Source organism: Anabrus simplex, chromosome 6, assembly GCF_040414725.1.
Source record: "Anabrus simplex isolate iqAnaSimp1 chromosome 6, ASM4041472v1, whole genome shotgun sequence".
NCBI lineage: Eukaryota > Metazoa > Arthropoda > Insecta > Orthoptera > Tettigoniidae > Anabrus > Anabrus simplex.
Window position 1 is genome coordinate 299,124,593 of NC_090270.1, and position 24,655 is coordinate 299,149,247.

At 42.9% G+C, this 24,655-nt stretch overlaps 1 protein-coding gene across 1 annotated transcript in view; it reads left to right on the forward strand.

Moving 5' to 3' along the window:
- The window catches only part of Dhc93AB (Dynein heavy chain at 93AB), a 780,004-nt gene that overhangs the window by 201,742 nt on the left and 553,607 nt on the right, over positions 1-24,655 (forward strand). Inside the window, exons 7-8 of the mRNA XM_068228295.1 lie at positions 17,548-17,759; positions 23,862-23,959. Of these exons, the coding sequence (XP_068084396.1) occupies positions 17,548-17,759; positions 23,862-23,959 (310 nt within the window). The remainder of the gene's footprint in view (positions 1-17,547; positions 17,760-23,861; positions 23,960-24,655) is intronic.

Consider the following 24,655-nt stretch of genomic DNA (forward strand, 5'->3'; position numbering starts at 1 on the left):
AACAAAGCCACGTGCTTTTTGACAGCTGTCATCGACAACAACGCATCGCTAACCTCAGCACTGCCATCTTGACGGGAATAAACCTCAGTAGTGCCAACTTAACCTAACTAGCTCGAGATAAACAAAGCCACGTGCTTTTTGACAGCCACATGCTTTTTGACAGCTGCCATCCGCCATCTTTAAACTACAGAGCGCTGTGCTGCCCTCTTGCGTCACCTGTCATCGGCAGTGCTGCCATCTTGGCGGGCCTAAACCTTAGTGCTACCAACTTAACCTCACTAGCTCGAGATAAACAAATCCACGTGCTTTTTGACAGCCACGTGCTTTTTTGACAGCTGTCATCCACCATCTTTAATCCATAGAGCACAGTGCTGCCCTCTTTAGCTACTTACCTTTGAAATGTGGTGGCGGATAATTTGAAAAATGCTTTTTGACAGCAGCCATCTTGCATCGCAAACCTCAGTGCTGCCCTCTTTAGCTAGATACCTGTGGTAGCAGACAATTCCACGTGACAGCAGCCATCTTTAATCAAGAGAGCACCGTGCTGCCCTCTATGTGGTGGCGGCAAATTGAAAAATTCCACGTGCTCTTGTTTGGAAACAAACTCACGTGCTTTTTTGACAGCTACCATCCACCATCTTTAATCAACAGAGCACAGTGCTGTGCTGTACTCTTTAGCTAGATACCTTTGAAATGTGGTGGCGGCAATTTGAAAAATTCTATGTGCTCTTGTTGGGAAACAAAGCCACGTGCTTTTTTGACAGCTGTCATCCGCCATCTTTAATCAATAGAGCACCGTGCTGCTATCATGCGGGCAATTTCATCACCTATCACCCGCCATCTTTAATCTACAGAACACCGTGCTGCCCTCTTTATGGCTACTACCTTAAGCATGTAGTAGCGGGCAATTTGAAAAGTTCTGTTAGCTATCATCCGCCATCTTTAATCAAGAGAGCACCGTGCTGCCATCTTTAGCTAGATACCTTTGAAATGTGGTGGCGGCAAATTGAAAAATTCCACATGCTCTTGTTTGGAAACAAACTCACGTGCTTTTTGACAGCTACCATCCGCCATCTTTAATCAACAGAGCATAGTGCTGCCCTCTTTAGTTTGAAATGTGGTGGCGGCAAATTCCACATGCTCTTGTTTGGTAAACATAGCCACGTGCTTTTTTGACAGCTATCATCCGCCATCTTTAATCCAGAGAGCACCGTGCTGCCCTCTTTATCGCAGTAGATGTAAATTCGTCACCTGTCATACGCAGTGCTGCTATCTTTAGCTAGATACCTTTGAAATGTGGTGGTGGATAATTTAAAAAGAAAAATTCTACAGCAGTCCTCTCTCGACGCTAATTGCATAAGATGGCGGCTATACATGACTCCTTAAGGGTGCTTACGCAAGATGGCTGCTATACACAGGTTCTTATGAGACGCCCTTGGGATGCTTGCGCAAGATGGTGGTTATACAAGGCTCCTTATGAGACACCCGAGTGATGCTTGCGCAAGATGGCGGTTGCTCTTATGAGGCGGCTTAAGGGTCCTTGCACAAGATGGCTAGAGACGCCCTAAGGATTCTTGCGCAAGATGGCGGACACAAGATGGCGGCTTTACACGTCTCCTTATGAGACGCCTTAAGGGTGCTTGCGCAAGATGGCTGCTGCTCTTAGCTTAGAGGCTAACGTGTCGTGCTAGTTCGATTCATTAAATTTAGGGCTTAAATGCAAAATGTTAAATATCTCGAAAGCAGTGCACCGTAGAGCAAAACGGACAAAATTTTTCTGCCTAATACCTAGGTTCGCAGTATGAGGAACAAGAAAATCATAGTCTAATGATGGGATCAACGGTTCGGTTCCTACTTAGGCCCTTTGGCATTTGCTCTGTTTTAGCTTGTATTGAAGCGAGTCTTCGTAACATGATCAGGTTTAGCTATGGTAGAGAGTATAACGTGCCGTGCAGGTTCGATTCATTAAATTTGGAGGCTTAAATGCAAAATGTTAAATATCTCGAAAACGATGCATCGTAGAGCAAAGCGGACAAAATTTTTCCGCCTAATACGTAGGTTCGTAGTATCAGGAACAAGAAAAAACATAGTCTAATGATGAGATCAACGGTTCGATTCCTACTTAAGCCCTTTGCCATTCGCAGCTATCTATTTCTACAAGATGGCGGCTGCTCTTATGAGAAACAAGATGCCTTGAGACGTCCTAGGGATGCTTACGCAAGATGGCAGACACAAAATGGTGACTATACATAGCTCCTTATGAGACGGCCTAGGGGTGCTCGCACAAGATGGCGGCTACTCTTATGAAGAAAGCTAGCTTAGAGGCTACTGCGCAAGATAACAGCTGCTGTTATGCATGTGGTGGAGGGCAATTTGAAATTCTATGTGCTTAATCAACAGAGCACCCTGCTGCCCTCTTTAGCTGAAATGTGGTGGTGGATAATTTGAAAAATTCTTTTGACAGCTATCATCTTTAAACAAAGGCGACTATACATAGGCTGTTAAGGCCTTATCATTCTCCTCCTCCTCCTCCTCCTCCTCCTCCTCCTCCTTCTCTACCTCCTCCTCCGCCTCTTATGTCAAGGCATAGCTTTATATCGAACAAGTTTAAACCTGCATCGCGAAGGCAAGCGTGTGCAGCGATAACATTATTGTGCATGTTTAGACTTTCGAAACATAAGAATAGTAGAATCAAACGCTGTACTCGATACGACATGTGATCAGAACATTGATTGATGCGTTCAGAAAACAAAATAAGTGATCAAGACTAGAATCGAACAATGTACTCAATACATCATGTGTTTAGAATATGTCAGGGGATACGCTTGTTCTAAGAAGATCAGATTGAAACATAACAAGACTAGAATAGAACACTGTAATCGATGTTGTTAACTTCAACATGTGATCAGAACATTGATTGATGTGTTCAGAACACAAAATAAGTGATCATGACTAGAATCGAACACTGTACTCGATACAACATGTGATCAGAACATTGATCGATGTGTTCAGAACACGAAATAAGTGATCAAGACTAGAATCGAACACTGTACTCAATACAACATGTGTTTAGAACATGTTAGGGGGTACCCTCGTTCTAAGAAGATCAGAATGAAACATAACAAGACTAGAATCGAACACTGTAATCGATGTTGTTAACCTCAACATATGATCAGAACATTGTTTGATGTGTTCAGAGCAAAAGTACAATTTTGATGATTTGCGCAGCTAACTCGCTCGGTAAACGATATAGCCAAAGTATAACTTCAAATTATTTACCTTCCATCATTCGTCTTGTGTGTAAAAATCAGTCGAACAAGTTATCGCATAAACATGGCTGAAAAAAAATCGTGATAGGGTATGGAACCCAGGGGTTACATCTTATCTGAAGGGCAAAAAGGATGAAAGGACTCTTCCTCCTCCTTACCGCACATTCCTTGGCTAAAGGGCTAATGGGCTAAAGGGCTAATGGGCTAAAGGGCTAAAGGGCTAATGGGCTAAAGGGCTAAAGGGCTAAAGGTGCAACAACCTCATCGATCGCTATCAGCAAGAACGCTTGTACTTTGTTAAGTGTAGAAAATTAATCTTTATTGGTAAATGGTTTTATGTTCAGAACAAGGAATGGAACCTAGGGGTTACGTCTTACCTAATAAAATCCCCGAGGTGCGATGAGTTACGTTTTTCGAACTAGTGTTTGGAACACTGAACTTTTCAAGATGGCAAGAGTGAGGTTAGCAATGTTCTGTTGTTGGATTTTAAATTCCGCGCTACAACATGCATAAGGTGGCAGCCCTTGAGGTTTACTCCCGTAAAGATGGCAAGAGTGAGGTTAGCAATGTTCCGTTGTTGGATTTTTAAAATTCCCCGCTATAACATGCAAAAGGTGGCAGCCTTGAGGTTTACCGCCGTAAAGATGGCAGCAGTGAGGTTAGCGACGCTCCATTGTCCTTCAAAGTGAGGTTAGGGTTCGTCAAGAAGACAGCTGTCAAAAAAGCACGTGGCTATGTTTACCAAACAAGAGCACGTGGTCGTGACGTCACGGTCACGTAATCAATCCTTAGCTCGACGTCGCTAAGAGCAGCATTAGGATTAGCTATTCTTAAAAGTCTTGGGAACAGAGCAGCAGTATGAATTGCTATGTTTCAAAGCGTGTACACATCACCTATCGATTTTACATACATCGACCATCGAACTAAACTTCATCCGCTAGATCGTGCTGCTATCTTAGCATGACTTTAAAGTACAATGAATAGCCATGTTTCAAAGCGTGTACACATTACCTATCGATTTTGCACGCATCGACTCTCGTACTAAACTTCTTCCGCTAGATTGTGCTGCTATCTTAGCATGACTAAGATGCATGAACTGAAAGTACGAAAAATAACCATGTTTTAAAGCGTGTACACATTACCTATCGACTTTGCATGTATCGACTCTCGTACTAAACTTCTGCAGGTAGATTGTGCTGCTATCTTAGCATAACTTATACGCATGAACTTAAAGTACAGAGAATAGCTATGTCTCAAAGCGTGTACACATTACTTATTGATTTTGCATGCAACAAATATCGTACTAAACTTCTTCCTCTAGATTGTACTGCTATCTTAGCATAACTTATACACATGAACTTAAAAGTAGAAAGAATAGCCATGTTTCAAAGCGTGTACACATTACTTATTGATTTTGCATGCATCAAATATCGTACTAAACTCCTTCCGCTAGATTGTGCTGCTATCTTAACACAACCTATACGCATGACCTTAAAGTAAAAAGGTGTGTACACATCACCTATCGATTTTGCATGCATCGAATCTCGTACTGAACTTCGTCCGCTAGATTGTGCTGGTATCTTAGCATAACTTATACACATGAACTTAAAAGTACAAAGAATAGCCATGTTTCAAAGCGTGTACACATCAACTATCGAATTTGCATGTATTGACTCTCGTACTAAACTCCTTCCGCTAGATCGTGCTGCTATCTTAGCATAACCAATACGCATGACCTTAAAGTAAAAAAGAATAGCCATGTTTCAAAGTGTGTACACATTACCTATCGACTTTGCATGCAACAAATATTGTACTAAACTTCTTCCGCTAGGTTGTGCTGCTATCTTAGCATAACCTGTACGCATGTACTTAAAGTACAAAGAATAGCCATGTTTCAAAGCGTGTACACATTACTTATTGATTTTGCATGCATCAAATCTCGTACTAAATTTATTCCGCTAGATTGTGCTGCTATCTTAGCATAACCTATACCAATGAACTTAAAGTACAATGATTAGTCATGTTTCAAAGCGTGTACACATCAACTATCGAATTTGCATGTATCGACTCTCGTACTAAACTTCTGCAGGTAGATGGTGCTGCTATCTTAGCATAACTAAGATGCATGAACTGAAAGTACGAAGAATAACCATGTTTTAAAGCGTGTACTCATTACTTATCGATTTTACATACATCGACTCTCGTACTAAACTTCTTGCGCTAGATTGTGCCGCTATCTTAGCATAACCTGTACGCATGAACTTAAAGTACAAAGAATAGCCTTGTTTCGAAGCGTTTACACATTACCTAATGATTTTGCACGAAACGACTATCATACTAAACATTTCCCACTAGATCGTGCTAAAATCATGTAAGTGTGCTGCTATCTTAGCATAACCTATCGATTTTACATGCATCTACTATCGTACTAGACTTCTTCCGCTAGAGCATGTAGCAATCGCTTTTGAGTATCCCTAACCCATGTGCATGAACTTAAAGCATAAAGATGAGCTATGTTCTAAAGCGTGTACACATCACCTATCGATAATGTATGTATCGAATATCGTACTAAACTTCTCCTGCTAGAGCGTACGAGTATCGCTTGTGCGTGCACGAACTTAAAGCATAAAGAATAGCAATGTATAAAAATCTTGTAAACAAAGCAGCAGCATTACGTATAGTTAAGATTAAATGCGTGCACACATCATGTATCCATGACGCACACAGTACTAAACTTATTCCATTAGAATGTACAAAGTTCGCATGTGTTTGTGCTGCTATCTTAGCATAGCCTATGTGAATGAACTTAAAGCTTAAAGAATAGTGATGTATAAAAATCTTGTGAACATAGCAGAGTGTTAACTACGTAGGTGTAGACATTGAACTTTACATGCTGAGGCAGCATACTACGTGACCGTGACGTCACGACCACGTGCTCTTGTTTGGTAAACATAGCCACGTGCTTTTTTGACAGCTGTCTTCTTGACGAACCCTAACCTCACTTTGAAGGACAATGGAGCGTCGCTAACCTCACTGCTGCCATCTTTACGGCGGTAAACCTCAAGGCTGCCACCTTTTGCATGTTATAGCGGGGAATTTTAAAAATCCAACAACGGAACATTGCTAACCTCACTCTTGCCATCTTTACGGGAGTAAACCTCAAGGGCTGCCACCTTATGCATGTTGTAGCGCGGAATTTAAAATCCAACAACAGAACATTGCTAACCTCACTCTTGCCATCTTGAAAAGTTCAGTGTTCCAAACACTAGTTCGAAAAACGTAACTCATCGCACCTCGGGGATTTTATTAGGTAAGACGTAACCCCTAGGTTCCATTCCTTGTTCTGAACATAAAACCATTTACCAATAAAGATTAATTTTCTACACTTAACAAAGTACAAGCGTTCTTGCTGATAGCGATCGATGAGGTTGTTGCACCTTTAGCCCTTTAGCCCTTTAGCCCATTAGCCCTTTAGCCCTTTAGCCCATTAGCCCTTTAGCCCATTAGCCCTTTAGCCAAGGAATGTGCGGTAAGGAGGAGGAAGAGTCCTTTCATCCTTTTTGCCCTTCAGATAAGATGTAACCCCTGGGTTCCATACCCTATCACGATTTTTTTTCAGCCATGTTTATGCGATAACTTGTTCGACTGATTTTTACACACAAGACGAATGATGGAAGGTAAATAATTTGAAGTTATACTTTGGCTATATCGTTTACCGAGCGAGTTAGCTGCGCAAATCATCAAAATTGTACTTTTGCTCTGAACACATCAAACAATGTTCTGATCATATGTTGAGGTTAACAACATCGATTACAGTGTTCGATTCTAGTCTTGTTATGTTTCATTCTGATCTTCTTAGAACGAGGGTACCCCCTAACATGTTCTAAACACATGTTGTATTGAGTACAGTGTTCGATTCTAGTCTTGATCACTTATTTCGTGTTCTGAACACATCGATCAATGTTCTGATCACATGTTGTATCGAGTACAGTGTTCGATTCTAGTCATGATCACTTATTTTGTGTTCTGAACACATCAATCAATGTTCTGATCACATGTTGAAGTTAACAACATCGATTACAGTGTTCTATTCTAGTCTTGTTATGTTTCAATCTGATCTTCTTAGAACAAGCGTATCCCCTGACATATTCTAAACACATGATGTATTGAGTACATTGTTCGATTCTAGTCTTGATCACTTATTTTGTTTTCTGAACGCATCAATCAATGTTCTGATCACATGTCGTATCGAGTACAGCGTTTGATTCTACTATTCTTATGTTTCGAAAGTCTAAACATGCACAATAATGTTATCGCTGCACACGCTTGCCTTCGCGATGCAGGTTTAAACTTGTTCGATATAAAGCTATGCCTTGACATAAGAGGCGGAGGAGGAGGTAGAGAAGGAGGAGGAGGAGGAGGAGGAGGAGGAGGAGGAGAATGATAAGGCCTTAACAGCCTATGTATAGTCGCCTTTGTTTAAAGATGATAGCTGTCAAAAGAATTTTTCAAATTATCCACCACCACATTTCAGCTAAAGAGGGCAGCAGGGTGCTCTGTTGATTAAGCACATAGAATTTCAAATTGCCCTCCACCACATGCATAACAGCAGCTGTTATCTTGCGCAGTAGCCTCTAAGCTAGCTTTCTTCATAAGAGTAGCCGCCATCTTGTGCGAGCACCCCTAGGCCGTCTCATAAGGAGCTATGTATAGTCACCATTTTGTGTCTGCCATCTTGCGTAAGCATCCCTAGGACGTCTCAAGGCATCTTGTTTCTCATAAGAGCAGCCGCCATCTTGTAGAAATAGATAGCTGCGAATGGCAAAGGGCTTAAGTAGGAATCGAACCGTTGATCTCATCATTAGACTATGTTTTTTCTTGTTCCTGATACTACGAACCTACGTATTAGGCGGAAAAATTTTGTCCGCTTTGCTCTACGATGCATCGTTTTCGAGATATTTAACATTTTGCATTTAAGCCTCCAAATTTAATGAATCGAACCTGCACGGCACGTTATACTCTCTACCATAGCTAAACCTGATCATGTTACGAAGACTCGCTTCAATACAAGCTAAAACAGAGCAAATGCCAAAGGGCCTAAGTAGGAACCGAACCGTTGATCCCATCATTAGACTATGATTTTCTTGTTCCTCATACTGCGAACCTAGGTATTAGGCAGAAAAATTTTGTCCGTTTTGCTCTACGGTGCACTGCTTTCGAGATATTTAACATTTTGCATTTAAGCCCTAAATTTAATGAATCGAACTAGCACGACACGTTAGCCTCTAAGCTAAGAGCAGCAGCCATCTTGCGCAAGCACCCTTAAGGCGTCTCATAAGGAGACGTGTATAGCCGCCATCTTGTGTCCGCCATCTTGCGCAAGCATCCTTAGGGCGTCTCTAGCCATCTTGTATTGACTGGTAGATACTTCTTGATTGCAGCCTCCCCCAACGCTATTGACGTCGCCCAATACTGGGCAAGCATCATCTAGCTCTTGAATATTGTTGCTCTATCTGTGATTGTATAATAGACTTGTATATTTGTATAGTAGAAATGTAGATGTTGCTTTTTGTTAAATATCTATAAGTTGATACTTCTGACACGAATAAAGAAAGAAGCCATCTTGTGCAAGGCCCCTTAAGCCGCCTCATAAGAGCAACCGCCATCTTGCGCAAGCATCACTAGGGTGTCTCATAAGGAGCCTTGTATAACCACCATCTTGCGCAAGCATCCCAAGGGCGTCTCATAAGAACCTGTGTATAGCAGCCATCTTGCGTAAGCACCCTTAAGGAGTCATGTATAGCCGCCATCTTATGCAATTAGCGTCGAGAGAGGACTGCTGTAGAATTTTTCTTTTTAAATTATCCACCACCACATTTCAAAGGTATCTAGCTAAAGATAGCAGCACTGCGTATGACAGGTGACGAATTTACATCTACTGCGATAAAGAGGGCAGCACGGTGCTCTCTGGATTAAAGATGGCGGATGATAGCTGTCAAAAAAGCACGTGGCTATGTTTACCAAACAAGAGCATGTGGAATTTGCCGCCACCACATTTCAAACTAAAGAGGGCAGCACTATGCTCTGTTGATTAAAGATGGCGGATGGTAGCTGTCAAAAAGCACGTGAGTTTGTTTCCAAACAAGAGCATGTGGAATTTTTCAATTTGCCGCCACCACATTTCAAAGGTATCTAGCTAAAGATGGCAGCACGGTGCTCTCTTGATTAAAGATGGCGGATGATAGCTAACAGAACTTTTCAAATTGCCCGCTACTACATGCTTAAGGTAGTAGCCATAAAGAGGGCAGCACGGTGTTCTGTAGATTAAAGATGGCGGGTGATAGGTGATGAAATTGCCCGCATGATAGCAGCACGGTGCTCTATTGATTAAAGATGGCGGATGACAGCTGTCAAAAAAGCACGTGGCTTTGTTTCCCAACAAGAGCACATAGAATTTTTCAAATTGCCGCCACCACATTTCAAAGGTATCTAGCTAAAGAGTACAGCACAGCACTGTGCTCTGTTGATTAAAGATGGTGGATGGTAGCTGTCAAAAAAGCACGTGAGTTTGTTTCCAAACAAGAGCACGTGGAATTTTTCAATTTGCCGCCACCACATAGAGGGCAGCACGGTGCTCTCTTGATTAAAGATGGCTGCTGTCACGTGGAATTGTCTGCTACCACAGGTATCTAGCTAAAGAGGGCAGCACTGAGGTTTGCGATGCAAGATGGCTGCTGTCAAAAAGCATTTTTCAAATTATCCGCCACCACATTTCAAAGGTAAGTAGCTAAAGAGGGCAGCACTGTGCTCTATGGATTAAAGATGGTGGATGACAGCTGTCAAAAAAGCACGTGGCTGTCAAAAAGCACGTGGATTTGTTTATCTCGAGCTAGTGAGGTTAAGTTGGTAGCACTAAGGTTTAGGCCCGCCAAGATGGCAGCACTGCCGATGACAGGTGACGCAAGAGGGCAGCACAGCGCTCTGTAGTTTAAAGATGGCGGATGGCAGCTGTCAAAAAGCATGTGGCTGTCAAAAAGCACGTGGCTTTGTTTATCTCGAGCTAGTTAGGTTAAGTTGGCACTACTGAGGTTTATTCCCGTCAAGATGGCAGTACTGAGGTTAGCGATGCGTTGTTGTCGATGACAGCTGTCAAAAAGCACGTGGCTTTGTTTACAAATCTGTCAAAAAGCACGTGGCTGTCAAAAAACACGTGGCTTTGTTTACCTCATGCTAGTTAGGTTAAGTTGGCACTACTGGGGTTTAGGCCCGTCCAGATGGTAGTACTGAGGTTTGCGATGCGTTGTTGTCGATGACAGCTGTCAAAAAGCACGTGGCTTTGTTTACAAATCTGTCAAAAAGCACGTGGCTGTCAAAAAACACGTGGGTTTGTTTACCTCATGCTAGTTAGGTTAAGTTGGCACTAGTGAGGTTTAGGCCCGTCAAGATGGCAGTACTGAGGTTAGCGATGCGTTGTTGTCGATGACAGCTGTCAAAAAGCACGTGGCTTTGTTTACAAATTCAAATCTCGCGCCAAAATTCAAATTTCCCGCCAAAATTCAAATTTCCCGCGGGAGGAGGAGGCCTCTCCCGAGAGCCGGAGGAGGAGGAGGCCGCAGAACCATCCAATTATACTACTCTGGAACTATCTAAAACTACACGGAACAAGCTTTTAGACACAATCTATTTCGCGCGCTTTCAGTTGATATGTGACGAGATTTCTCGGAGACAACCAGAACAACCATTAGTCATCCAAAATATTTACTCAGTTCATTTTTGGAGACGAAAACAGTTCTTAAGCATCCTGTCCTAAAATCCACCTAATTGCGGATTTTTTTCTGGACACGTTTCTAAACGATCTCATTTACTGCAGCTGTCCGTTTGGAAGATGTGCAGAAAAACGTGCAAAATCCAAAGCTGCTATTTTAATAAAGCTTTCACTTGCTTGTTTTGCGTTGCACAGCGCTTCATAATCAGGTTCAATTGATGAGCGTAACAGTGAACAACGTTGTACACGGCCTTTAACCATTACAACAACGTATAGACAGCATTTTAATTTTGCCTTTGTTAATTATGCCTTTTTGCCTTGTGTTCATTTAATTGCTGCACTAACATGGCTATCGGTTCTCCAAGAGGGAGATATCCGAGGGCCAACTGGCAGCAGGTTCCGATTAATTCATTTAATGTTATTTTATTTATTTTATGGGAATCTATTCTATGTGTATGTTAGTATAATAGCCTGTCTAGGTTGGGCACTATTATTTTTCTCCATTAATGGATCAATGAGGTAGCAATACTGTAGATCTGGAGGATGATAAAGATGATAAAGATGATATAGACAGTCTTACTCCAGAATACGGAATCAATTCGGACGTGCCCTTCCTTAAAACGAGGGAATCAAATCGGATATGCTCTTCATTAGAAGAAAGGAATCAATCCAACCGTTAGGGAATCAATTTGGGTGCAACTGGGAAGATTTGGGAGTAAGTAGACGAGATGCTGTGCTAATTGCGGAATATTTCGGGACACGTTTCTAAACGATCTCATCTAGTGCGGCTGTACGTTTAGAATATTTGGAGAAAAACGTGCAAAATCCTTCTGTGTAGTTTTAGATAGTTCCAGAAAATCACGATTGTTAGTTATTTTCAATGTCCACATTTAAAGTTGAGTCTAGCTCGACCATTGAATTACCCAACCCACGAAAAATTCCAGGATTATCGGATGAATCGGTTTCATTATGCCCTCCCGCTCATCACATTCGAAACATCATAGCTCTGAGCTATTACTTTTCCAGGGGACTTATTTACCTCCAGTTATCTAATTCTGCAAATAAAGGTATTTCGTATATACCTCATTTCCACACCAGATCCTCAGTGCTGATATCCTTTAAATGTAATCATCATTGTATATCCGAATCGCAAAAACAGCTGATAAGGAGTAGCCTTAAGATCTCAATTTGATCTTCTCTTTTCTGTCAAAGTTGTCAAGAAAGAGGTGTGGGAAAAAGTACTGAGGCCGCTACTGATTCCTAACGGAGAGTAACACTGTTACGTTCACGAATAATGCCGTAGAACTCGCGAAAAATTCACATATAATACAAAAAGAACACTACAAAAATTTACAATCCCTACCACCATTACTGGCATTCCCACGCATCCACAACAACAAAATACAAAATTCTTGTGTTCCCCGTTTGGCTCTGTGTTCTTTCTTCTTGTTGTTTCCAAATTTGGCCGCCTATGGACCGCATTGAACTTAAGGCTTCTTCTTCTTTTCTTCTTCTTATTCTTATTCTTCTTATCCCCCCAGAACCTCTTCATCCTTTCACTTCTGATCTTCTTTTCTTTCTCAGATATGACCAGTTTGGGTCTATATTTTGGTGGTTTCTCCTGAAATGTTTTGATGCTGTCCTTTCGGCTTCTAAATTATTTTCTATTGTAAACCATATCCATTTTAATTCCACTTTCTATTGCATCTCTCTTTACCTCTTCTACCCACTTCGTCGAAGCTTTCAGTCCAGTGATGTACTTGAAAATTTTTTTAGCCGTTTCTCATCCATTCTTTCCAGATGCCCATAGAATTTTAGCCTTCGCTTTCGCATTCTGACAGTGATTTTTTCGGTGTATTTGAAGAGGTCATCATTATTTCTATTCCTTCACTCCCCATCAGCGTAGATCTTCTATATATGAGGATATTCGACGCAGCCCCATAACACATGATCTCATCCGCTTGGCACGGAACCGTGGGTGTTAGGCTCTGTGTTCATGCTGGGTAACTTAAATGTTTGCTCCAGTGTATTGAAAGAAATGCTCTACACTTCCCATCAATGGATATATCCCAATAATTTTATACATGCCGAAATCAAAACGTAAAATAAATACCTTTGTTACAATTGATTCCTTAAAATAGCTATGTTAACAAGACGATGTGCAAGTGGCTGTACTGTCTTTTCCTTGTAGTCTCTTATGTGCAGTGCTAAGCAGTTCCATTGTTAACATATTAGAGCTAACACGTGGCACGACTCTACATTACCCAAGCTAGCAGGTCTGTCGCCGTAAGACGCAGTGAATCTCCAGGCAGGCCCACACCCCGACTAGCCACGCAGGGTGGCTTAACCCTAGAACGGTAGCGTTCGCCTCCGTGACGAACACGTGATAACTTAAGCTTCCCCCAGTTCTTCCTTTTATTCTGTCCCCACATAAGTCTGGCAACACATAGCTAGCAGATAGACTGAACGGGAAGTTGAGGTAAGTGTTATTTAGGATCAGTTTCTAAAATCGTAGTCGTCGCCGATACGAAGCGGAACGTTTACTACTTCTTTCGTCTCCAAGACGAACTGCTACTAATGATCACCGTATAGTTTACATTTCTTCTTCTTCTTCTCCTTCCTTATCTCTTTACCCTCCAGGGTCGATTTTTCCTTCAGACTCAGCGAGGGATCTCAGCTCTACCGCCTCAAAGGGCAATGTCCTGGAGCTTCAGACTCTGGATCGGGGAATACAACTGAGGAGGATGACCAGTACCCCGCTCAGGTGGCCTCACCTATATGCTGAACAGGGGCTTTGCTTGGGGGGGGTGGGGGGAGATTGGAAAGGATAGAAAAGGAAGAGGGAAGGAAGCGGCCTTGGCTTTAAGTTAGGTACCATCCCGGCATTTACCTGGAGGAGAAGTGGGAAACCACGGAAAATCACTTCCAGGATGGCTGAGGTGGGAATCGAACCCAACTCTACTCAGTTGACCTCCCTAGGCTGAGTGGACCCCGTTCCTGCCCTCGTACCACTTTTCAAATTTCGTGGCAGAGGCGGGAATCGAACCCGGACCTCCAGAGGTGGCAGCTAATCACACTAACCACTACACCACAGAGGCGGCATAGTTTACATTTCATTACATAAGTGTAACATTTCACTTAGTAGTTGTGTGGAAATATACACCGGGACTCTGTATCTATATTTTTTTAGGTTTTTCGTATATAGTCAACAGTCTGAAATAGATCGAGACCTCATGGAAGAATAAATCCGGAATATTCTCGTTGAACTTTCCGATGACAAAGGAGAAATCGACTATGTTGAATAAAAAGGCGATTTTGAAGAAGAAGAAGAAGAATAAGAAGAAGAAGCGACCTGGATCCGGACTTTATACCCGATGAACAATAGTCTGGTACAGAGGAAGATGAAAACGAAATGGCGTATGGCTTTTAGTGCCGCGAGTGTAAGAGGACAAGTTCGGCTCGCCAGATGCAGCTCGTTTGATTTGACGCCCGTAAGCGACCTACAAAACTTGATGAGGATGAAATACAGCCAGACCCCGTGCCGGCGGAATTAACCAATTATAGTAAAATTCCCGATCCTGTCGGGAATCGAACCCGGGACCACTGTTACCAAAGGCCAGCACGTTAACCATTTAGCCACGGAGCCGGACACAGAGGAAGATGAAGATAACAAGATTGTGACCAACATTAGAATTCAATAGTGTGCCGTATACTATTTTCAATACCGAGCGAGTTGGCCGTGCGCGTAGAGGCGCGCGGCTGTGAGCTTGCATCCGGGAGATAGTGGGTTCGAATCCCACTGTCGGCAGCCCTGAAGATGGTTTTCCGTGGTTTCCCATTTTCACATCAGGCAAATGCTGGGGCTGTACCTTAATTAAGGCCACGGCCGCTTCCTTCCAATTCCTAGGCCTTTCCTATCACATCGTCGCCATAAGACCTATCTGTGTCGGTGCGACGTAAAGCCCCTAGCAAAAAAAAAAAAAAAGTATTTTCAATGCCTGTTATAAAATGTTTCGTGCAAATGTCATATCGCTCCTCCACTCCTACTCGTGTATCTCACTAAATCTGAGATGTGCTTGTAATTATAATTTAGTAATATCAAATGAAAAAAATAAAACATATCACTGATATTGCCATTACAATACGAACTTTAACAATTGTTTAAACCCTCTTAAATCGACAATGAAAAATTAACAATTTATAAAAACTAGCAAAAGTGTAAGAGTCGACGAATCGCTACAGATAACAACGTTGCGAGTAGCGCTACCGTTGTATGGGTATTGCGCTTACGTCAATTCAGCAACTTGAATTTGTTAAGGTAGCTCTCTTTGGCGCCCGCAAAGAAACCCAGCTCGATGGCGAGAACTGCACTACTGTAGAGTGAGCTGTTTAGCCTTCTTTAAAAACATCTTTCTTTCTTTCTTTCTTTCTTTCTTTCTTTCTTTCTTTCTTTCTTTCTTTCTTTCTTTCTTTCTTTTCTTTCTTTCTTTCGGACTCAGCGAGGGATCCCGCCTCTACCCCCTCAAGGGCAGTGTCCTGGAGCTTGAGACCTTGGGTCGGGGATACAGCTGGGAAGGAGGGCCAATACCTCTCCCAGGCGGCCTCACCTCTTATGCTGAACAGGGGCTTTGTGAGGGGATGAGAAGATTGGAAGGGATAGACAAGGAAGAGGGAAGGAAGCGGCCGTGGCTTTAAGTTCGGTACCATCCCGGCATTTGCCTGGAGGAGAAGTGGGAAACCACGGAAAACCACTTCGAGGATGGCTGAGGAGGGAATCGAACCCTTCTCTACTCATTTGACCTTCCGAGGCGGAGTGGACTCCGTTCCAGCCCTCGTACCACTTTTCAAATTTCGTGGTAGAGCCGGGAATCGAACCCGGGCCTCCGCGGGTGGCAGCTAATCACACTAACCACTACACCACAGAGGCGGACCTTTAGAAACATTCTAAGGAATAATTAAAAAATGTAATCAACAGTGCTGGAGTAGATGGGATTCAGTGCACGCCACTATCTTATAGCATACATCCTTTAATTAATTTTTCGTATCGAGGTGAAATGCAGTCTTTCCAGAATTGTCATTTACTTCCAAGATGTTCTCTGAGCTGTACATTGCTCACTCACTTGTCAGTATCTCCCACAGACGAGCAGATGTGCTTGTTCCTAGATAGCACCACACACGCACTTTGTGCTACATCGTTGCTCCCCACTTTTGGATGTTTGCCTTGCATCTTGAAATACCGATTCTTAGCCTTTTCTGAGATTTTCAGATGAATCCAGTACAGACCGTACTTCTTCCTTCTATTGGCTATGCCTTGCCAATACCTAAACATACAATCACAAAGATTGTTGTATATATTAATGTTAAAAGTACATGTTTCGAGGTCCTCCATTTCCCTTCATCATCTCACAAATTAAGAATCCTCTTAACATGTCCAGACCTTTAAAATTGCATAGCCATAAAGTGCACTTAATAATATAATCTAGAACTCTTGTTGTAAGGTCCTCGTGGTTCTTTCGCTTCACAAACACAATGAATCACAAATTTTATGAATGGAATGTGATGATCTTATAGAAAGTTATAAAAGTTATGATGTCTCATACATGTTTATATTAAAAAAATTTACTACCGGCACAAAGTATATCATTAGGCAAATTAGTCAGTACATTGCATCAGTTGACAGTCCGACTCGTTGGCTGAATGGCCTTTGGTTCAAAGTGTCTCGTGTTCGATTCCTGACTGGTCGGGGATTTTAATCGCTTCTAATTAAACACTCTCCTCATCCTATTAATACAACATACCACACTACCAACTACCACAGAAACACGCAATAGCGCTTACATCCCTCCATATAGGGTTGGCGTCAGGAAGGGCATCTGGTCGTAAAACAGGGCCAAATTCATATGTGAGGCCCATTTCGCACCCTCGATCCCAGAGGTGTGGGAAAAAGCGGTAGGAAAGGAAAAGATTGCATCAGATGACAACGGACCTTCGACGCACAAACGTGGATAGGATGGATATTTTTACACTACATCAGTAGACCTGATTGTTTATAATTGCAAAGCAAACCACAAATGGAACATGGACAACGAACAGAACTTTCCTGAAGACCATCACGTTGTATTTGCACATCAAACTGGTGATTCAATGTTTGTGAACAGACCTACCTCCGTTTTCTTTACACCTTTGTTTTTAACTCTATCCAACTCCTGCCTAAGCTTCTAAATTTCTTGCTCTTTTGACACAAGAGTTGATTCAGAGACAGTCGTTTAATCCAATCTGGGTTTCTTTATTGGCGAGAGACATTCCGAAATGGAGAATGTTCTTTTGAGACCTTACCATTCTTTCACCTCTGCTCGTGTTCATTTTTAAGCTTTAATAAAAAATACATAATCTGGTTATTATGAGTCAAATATGATAATGGCAGAAGTGGAATGTCGGGTGTTAAATTACTGCCCATTTAATAAAGTAATCCATCCTAAACATGAAATGACGAATGACTTGTCTTTCCAACAGCTCTCGCAGAAGCGAAGGATATCGTGCTTTACCTGAAACCCCTTCTGCGGCACTTTGCGCTCCTAGAGGAGACAGACTTCGCTGAAGTGGGCGTACATCTGAGCCCTCTGATGCACGTGGTGTGCCTCGTGTGGGCCAACTCCAGGTACTACTGCAATTCGGCCAAGATCATTGTCCTCCTCCGTCAAATCTGCAACCTCATTATATACCAGGTACGTAACTTCGTCGTCTTCTTATACTAGTTTTAAGTGCCATTAACTACTTTTACTCTTTTCAGGGACGCAGGAGTTTTGCTTCGGATGCCATTTCCCCATAGAAGGTTGTGGAATAATTATATCTATTTTGTGTTTTCCATACCGGAGTTGTCGTATCATGGACATTTACCCATTCTCTTACGAATAATATTCTCCGTCCACCTCCATTTTGCCCTACTACTACAACTACTAATATTACTATTCATAATCTTCTTTGAATTTCCCATTTCTGTGGAGTCTGTCTTCTTGCAATGTTTCCTCCACTTCAGTCGATCGATAGTGTTCCGAGGATTGAGTATTGTTAGCCGACTGCCATCCCTCACCCGGTCCAGCCAGCGCGCTTGAGGTCGCCCTCGATATTGGCGACCCTGCACATTCAGCTGAAGGGCGGTCTTTGCAGCTGAGGTTCCACTGCTAAGAAATACATGCCCATACCATCACAGGCGTTATTCACCCTTCTCGTTTTTTTATATTTTCTATTTGTCACACCGACACAGATAGTTCTTACGGCGACGATGGGATAGGAAAGGGCTAGGAGCGGGTAGGAAGTGTTCGTGGTCTCAATTAAAGTACAGCCCCTGAACTTACCTCGTTTGAAAATGGGATACACGGAAAAACCATCTTCAGGGCTGCCGACAGTGGAGTTCAAGTCCACTATCTCCCGAATGCAAGCTGATGGCCACGTGAACCATATCACGCATCCGTTCGCTCGGTATTCACGTATTTTCTGTGTGATTGGTGTAACCTTGAACTTCTTCCGCACATCATCGTTCCTGATATGGTCTAGTCGAGTCAAGCCATTGAACCATCGCAGCATCTTCACCTTCATCGCATGAAGTGCCTGTTCGTGCTTGGGTGATATAGGCCAGCATTCAGCTCCATAAACGCCCACCTGTCTGACCACTGTGTGGTAGACTTTATTTATTTATTTATTAGGTTCGTTACGACCCCTGAGGATCACGAGTGACTTGTTCGGTACGTCTTCTTTCTTCCCAATACCTCTTCATTCTCTCACTCCTCCTCTTTCTCTCGGCTTCCGTGATCTGAATCTGGATCCTGGTGTCTGTCCATCTGTGACCTTCCACGAGCTTTTTGTATTTGGACCTATCCTGTACTGTCATCAGTGGATATTTTTCCTTTATGCCAATAGTCTCCCAATCTTCTCTGACTTCCTGCATCCACTTATTTCCAGTTAAGCAGGTTGCATTTCATATCTTCTTCGTCAGCCTACTGTCATCCATCCTCATGAGAAGTCCAACAAATCCTAACCTTCTCTTTCTTATCACACTCGAGATTGGTTCTATACTCGCATATAGTTCCTGCCTTGATCTGTGTACTCAGATTTCACCTTGCTTTTTGGTGCCCCATATATGTCTCAAGATTCTTCTTTCCTCCTTCTCCAATTGCATGCAAGCTCTCTTGCCCAATATCAGCGTTTCAGTTGCATATAATGCAGCATTCCTGATGGTTATCATGTAGTGTCGCAGTCTGGCGTTCCTCGAGAGGTTCTTCTTTCCATATGTAGTCATGGCTGCATATCGTAGTTTCAGCAGAAGTTGAGCTCTGTCTGTGGTACTTTTGTTGCTTTGTACTTTACCCGTGATGTTCTCACCTAGGTACCGGAAGCTGTCGACTCTCTCTACCACTTGGCCTTTTACATTCCAATCGGTCTAGACTTTATATTTGAGATGCAATGAAATTTTCTTGTCGCACAGGATTCCAGTGACTTCGCACCGTTTCGTCCACGCGGCAATGACTTGTCTTTACGTCGGTAATCGCACTGCAGTCCTAGATTATGCATGAGTATAGCTATATATTTGTCCTATGAGGAATTCCTCATGGATTTCAAAATTATTGACTGATACAAAAAATTATTAAGTAGGCTTTACTATAGTATACCTATCATTTATGGACATATTTTGAACGAAACTTGTAACTATTAACCAAATTTTCATGTAAGCTTTGTCTTTTTGGCAGCCTCCAAATGGGAGAAGCAGAAATAAATACATTTCTCTCTCTCTATTAATCTGAAACCCTCACGCAATGATCATGTTATCCAGTTTAATCACCGCATCCCGGGTACTCCGCCTTCTTCAAATTTAATGACATCCAAAATTCTTCGAGACGCACTTCCACTCTTGTACTCGCTTTTCAAGGCCCTTACGTGTTTTTTTAAGTAGCATGATATCGTCAGCGTATAATAACTTCCACAGGTGCCTCACCTGATTGTCACTTGTGATGGCGTTCATGAACAATATGAAGAGCAATGGGGACAACATTGATTTGGAAGGTGCCAGATATTCCGGATGCATACCATACGGAACTCGTACACTTTCGGTACAGAAGTTTCACCCGTTTCACATAGGTTTCAGCTACATTGTGTAGACTCATTACCAGCCAAATTAGATCATGTGGTGCCCTGTCGAACACCTTTTCCAAATCAAGAAAGGCCAAGTGAACTCTCTTCCTTATATTATGGTGTCTTTCCATCATGCATGGATGGCGTCTCTTATTCCGTTGTGTTTAACAAATCCACAATGGTTAATGAGAGAGTGATGATGTTTAGTATTGTCGTATCGAAAACATGTTCGAAATTTTTCGTAGTGTAGGACAAGAGGCGGACTGGTCTATAATTGGAGCAATCATGTATGTATGTATGTATGTATTCATTTCATTTGCAAATTGGAATTGTGATACCTGTCTGAGAGATCTTGGGTACTGCGTTCTTCTTAATAATCTTGTTGAAAAGGCCAGTAAGCCCAACTACACCTTGTTCTTCAAGAAGATTCCATTCTTCGCCCGGGATATCATTTGCACCTGGTGCTTTCCCAGGCTTCGTTTTGTTGCTGGCAGTGGACACTTCTTTCGTAGTGATAATGGGCACTGGGCCATGAATGGGATCGACTGTAGGTAGAGGTGGACGAGGGACTCATTATTGCATGTATCCTCGAAATACTCCTTTCGGCGACGTAGTATGTCGTTTCCCTTTTGTAGCAGGAGCCCATTTTCCTATTTGATGTTGATAACATGACCTAGAACTTGTGTGGCGAGATCGCGAGCGCGGGAAGTTTGTAGATTCTGTTCGTGCTACCAGGCTTATCTAGCTCGTCGTAGATGAGTTTGTAATGTAGTGTTACTACTACCTAAAATGTTTTCGACTATGAAGAGGTAGATTATTTATTTATTTATCATAAGTCTGTACAGAGTTCTCCTCCATTTTCACAGACACTATACATGGGTGAACATAAATGCATGAATGAGTTTTTTTTTGAATGATTCCATGACCGAGTAATATTGTCATGCATGCATGAATAAATGAATGAACACTTCCCTCCCAGTCACGGATAGCCACCAACTGAGGAGAGAGCATTCGGTTCGCAGGATAAATGCATGGATGGGATTATGTATGACTACTGCCCGGTCGTGTTATCCACCCCTGGTGAGAAAAAAGGAGCCACCTTCCCAAGGATAACACGTCCGGCCCTTTCCCTTGAGGCCCAAACGGACTCTGAAGAGGTACAACGGAACACCTAAAGGGTTATGGCCTCTCTTAGGCCACGAAGATTTGTAGCAGAGATTTGAGGTGCGGCCGCGGCGTATAAAATGATCTATCCCAGCAGTTTTCTTAGTGCACGTGTGTCACATGTGAATTCTACAACAAGCTAATACTGGCCGCATGTATTTACTAGAGTCGTGCAGATGAAAATAGTGTATCCAGCTTCATATTACCTTGTATCGGGTGGGCGAAATAAGACTGGCCCTGAAAATACGAGGGGCGTACTATGTTGCTTTACCTTTTATTTTTCGTACGTCCGGGTATCGTTCACATTTCACTTTTGAAGGTGGTGACGTGTAACTAGTGTCTTGTTCCACCGCTTGGTAGCAGCACACGCACAGGGGCCAACGAAAGCACTCGTCATAGCCATTTCATAGCAACACTGTCAACGTAGGAACAGACAACATGGAAAGCAACCGTCAGGGACAGCGCTATATGACTTGGTTCCTACGGAAAAAAGGCGCGACCATTGCAGAAATTCATCGGCGCTTGGTGGCAGTCTGTGGAGAACATGCGCCGTCACGTAAAACAGGTTACGACTGGGTGGAAGGTTAGAAAACAGGGCACACAGGGGCAGACACGTGAACCAGTTCTGCAATTCTGGAAGGAATGTGACAGTGTCAACACCAGCCAACATTGCCCGGGTCGAACAGGCCATCCAAGGAAACAAATGCATCACATTTACGAAAATGGAAACAGCCACGGGAATTAAACGAAACGCCTTGCAGCGGTTCGTGCACGCCCACTTACCTTTGGAGAAGGTGTCATCCACATGGGTGCCTAGATTCTTATCTGCAGACGAAAAGCAGAGGTGTGTGGACGTGTGCAGAGAACTTTTGCAACGCCATGTTCAAGATCCAGCCGACTTCATGCCTAGGCTTGTGACTGGTGATGAGACATGGCTCCCTTACCATGAGCTACAAACGAAACAACAATCGATGCAATGGAATCATAGGGGCAGTCCACCGCCAAAGAAATGTCGAACAGTAATTATTACCTGTTTGGGAACATGAGGAAACCTCTGCGTGGTCACCATTTTGCGGATTTTGCAGAACTGGACATAGCTGTCAAGGTATGGATACGGAGCACTCCGAAAGAATGGTTTCAGGAAGGTCTGGAGAGACTGACACATCGATGGTAAAGGTACGGTAAGGGTTATTCTGCCTGAAGGCAGGTCCGAACCTCCGCAGAGGTATTCCTGAGCCGGAGTTTACGTGCGGTAGGGTGGCCAGTTCTTTTCCGCTCCTCCGTTCCCTTACCCCCTCCACCAACAGCGCGTGGCAACCCATCCAACTCCTGACCACGTCCAATGTTGCTTAACTTCGGAGATCTCACGGGATCCGGTGTTTCAACACGGCTACGGCCGTTGGCTCGATGGTAAAAGTGCATACAATTGTAAGGGAACTATGTTGAGAAGGTGGACGTAACAACTGATGTGTAATGTACCTCATTTGGGAAGAAAAAATGTTTAAAGCAATAGAGTTCGCCCTTCGTAATTACAGCAGGACTGACGCGGTATTGACCTTGCAATGGACATTACACAAGAGCTGGAAATGACCACCGTTGGCATCGATGCAGCGCTGTGCTCTGTGAGACACGCGCAGCAATACCTGTAGGATTATTGGATTACACCTGTTGCTCCGTCTGGCTGAAAATATCGATACAGCCGTTCATCTTCTGTGAGTTGATCCATATATATGGATTAAACTGTATCTGGACACACAATGGTTAGCATTAACAATTTGGTGAAAGAATCGTGTTACGATGTGGATACCAGACATTGCGCACCACACACCAAACTTGAGATTAGGCAACGATTCTTCGACGTACCGATGGCGATTTTCTGATGCATAATGGCGCGTGTTCTGTGAGTTCACATACCTTGGCAGCCGGAACCAGGCCTCATCTTAAGAAATGAAATACTGAGCATCCAAAAGTCCTGACTCCACTTCACTCAGAAACCACCGGCAGAACTCAACACGCGAAGGTTCGTCTGGGTTCTTTTATGCATACAGAACAGTAAATTTGTTAGGATACAGATGCAGGACCTTTTTGATAATGTTTCGGCACGACGATCTCTTAATTGCCACTTGCACAGATAAACGGCGTTGGGGTTTCGTCGGACTTCGTTCCAGGATTCCCTTTACTCGAGCAATGTTTTCTGATGTTCGAACTGGCAGACATGTGACAACAACCGATTGGTGCATCTAAATCATGGTTTCCAGCAGTTTTCCTGTTGATTCCGCGCCAGTCTTATAAATATTTCCCCGGCCATTTCTATTTTACTCATCCTGTATAATTTTGTTCCTTGGCAGCATTTGGCGACAGCGCATTTGAGCAACGCAGGACTTATAGCTTTTGACGCCGTGACTGACAAACACATCCAAACAAGTTTGAGCCTCTTAAGAATATGTTTATGTCTTGTCTTAATCATTATTATAATCTTAATTAAAATGCATTCGCGATGCACAAGAAACTTATAAACAATTCTTATTCTGTTTCAGGCAAAGAAATACCTGGATCCTTCTTCAATATTCCAATCTGATGTTGACGAATCCAAATTGAGAGTCCAGCAATGCATCGACATATTGACATATTTTAGGTAAGACAGTTTCATCTTTCAGATAGAGAAAAAGTGTATCTTAACGGAAGCATTATAGAGGAGGATCAATCCTGGTTAAGTCTGACAATTCAGCTCATAAGGATCGTTATTATCGACTCACTCATGATATATAAAATTATGGATTGTGATTGGAATTTTAAATTACTAACTTACCCATGTCTTCAAAACGCCATTTCGTTACCACAAGTTTCCAATTCTCCAAGCTCTTCAGGATTGTTAGCAATAGCAAGTTTCATAGTAGACTGGCTAAGCTGAGCTTTTCCGAAAGAAATGTTGTAAGAAAATACAACATTTTTATTTGAATTTAATATGCTACTGAAATTCGAAGCCTCCGGGGCTCAGGCGGCAGCGCTTGGGTTCCATGGTCCAAATCCCGGTCACTCCATGTAAGATTTGTGCTAGGCAAAGCAGAGGTGGGGTAGGTTTTCCTCCGGGTACTCCGGTTTTCCCTGTCATCTTTCATTCCAGCAACACTCTCCACTATCATTTCGTTTCATCCGTCAGTCATTAATCATTGCCCCAGGGGAGTGCGATAGGCTTCGGCAGCCGGCACAATTCCTATCCTCGCTATCTGAGCTATCTGACGGTGAGGTGGCGGCCCCGGTCTAGAAAGCCAAGAATAACGACCGAGAGGATCCGTCGTGCTGACCACAGGACACCTCGTAATCTGCAGGC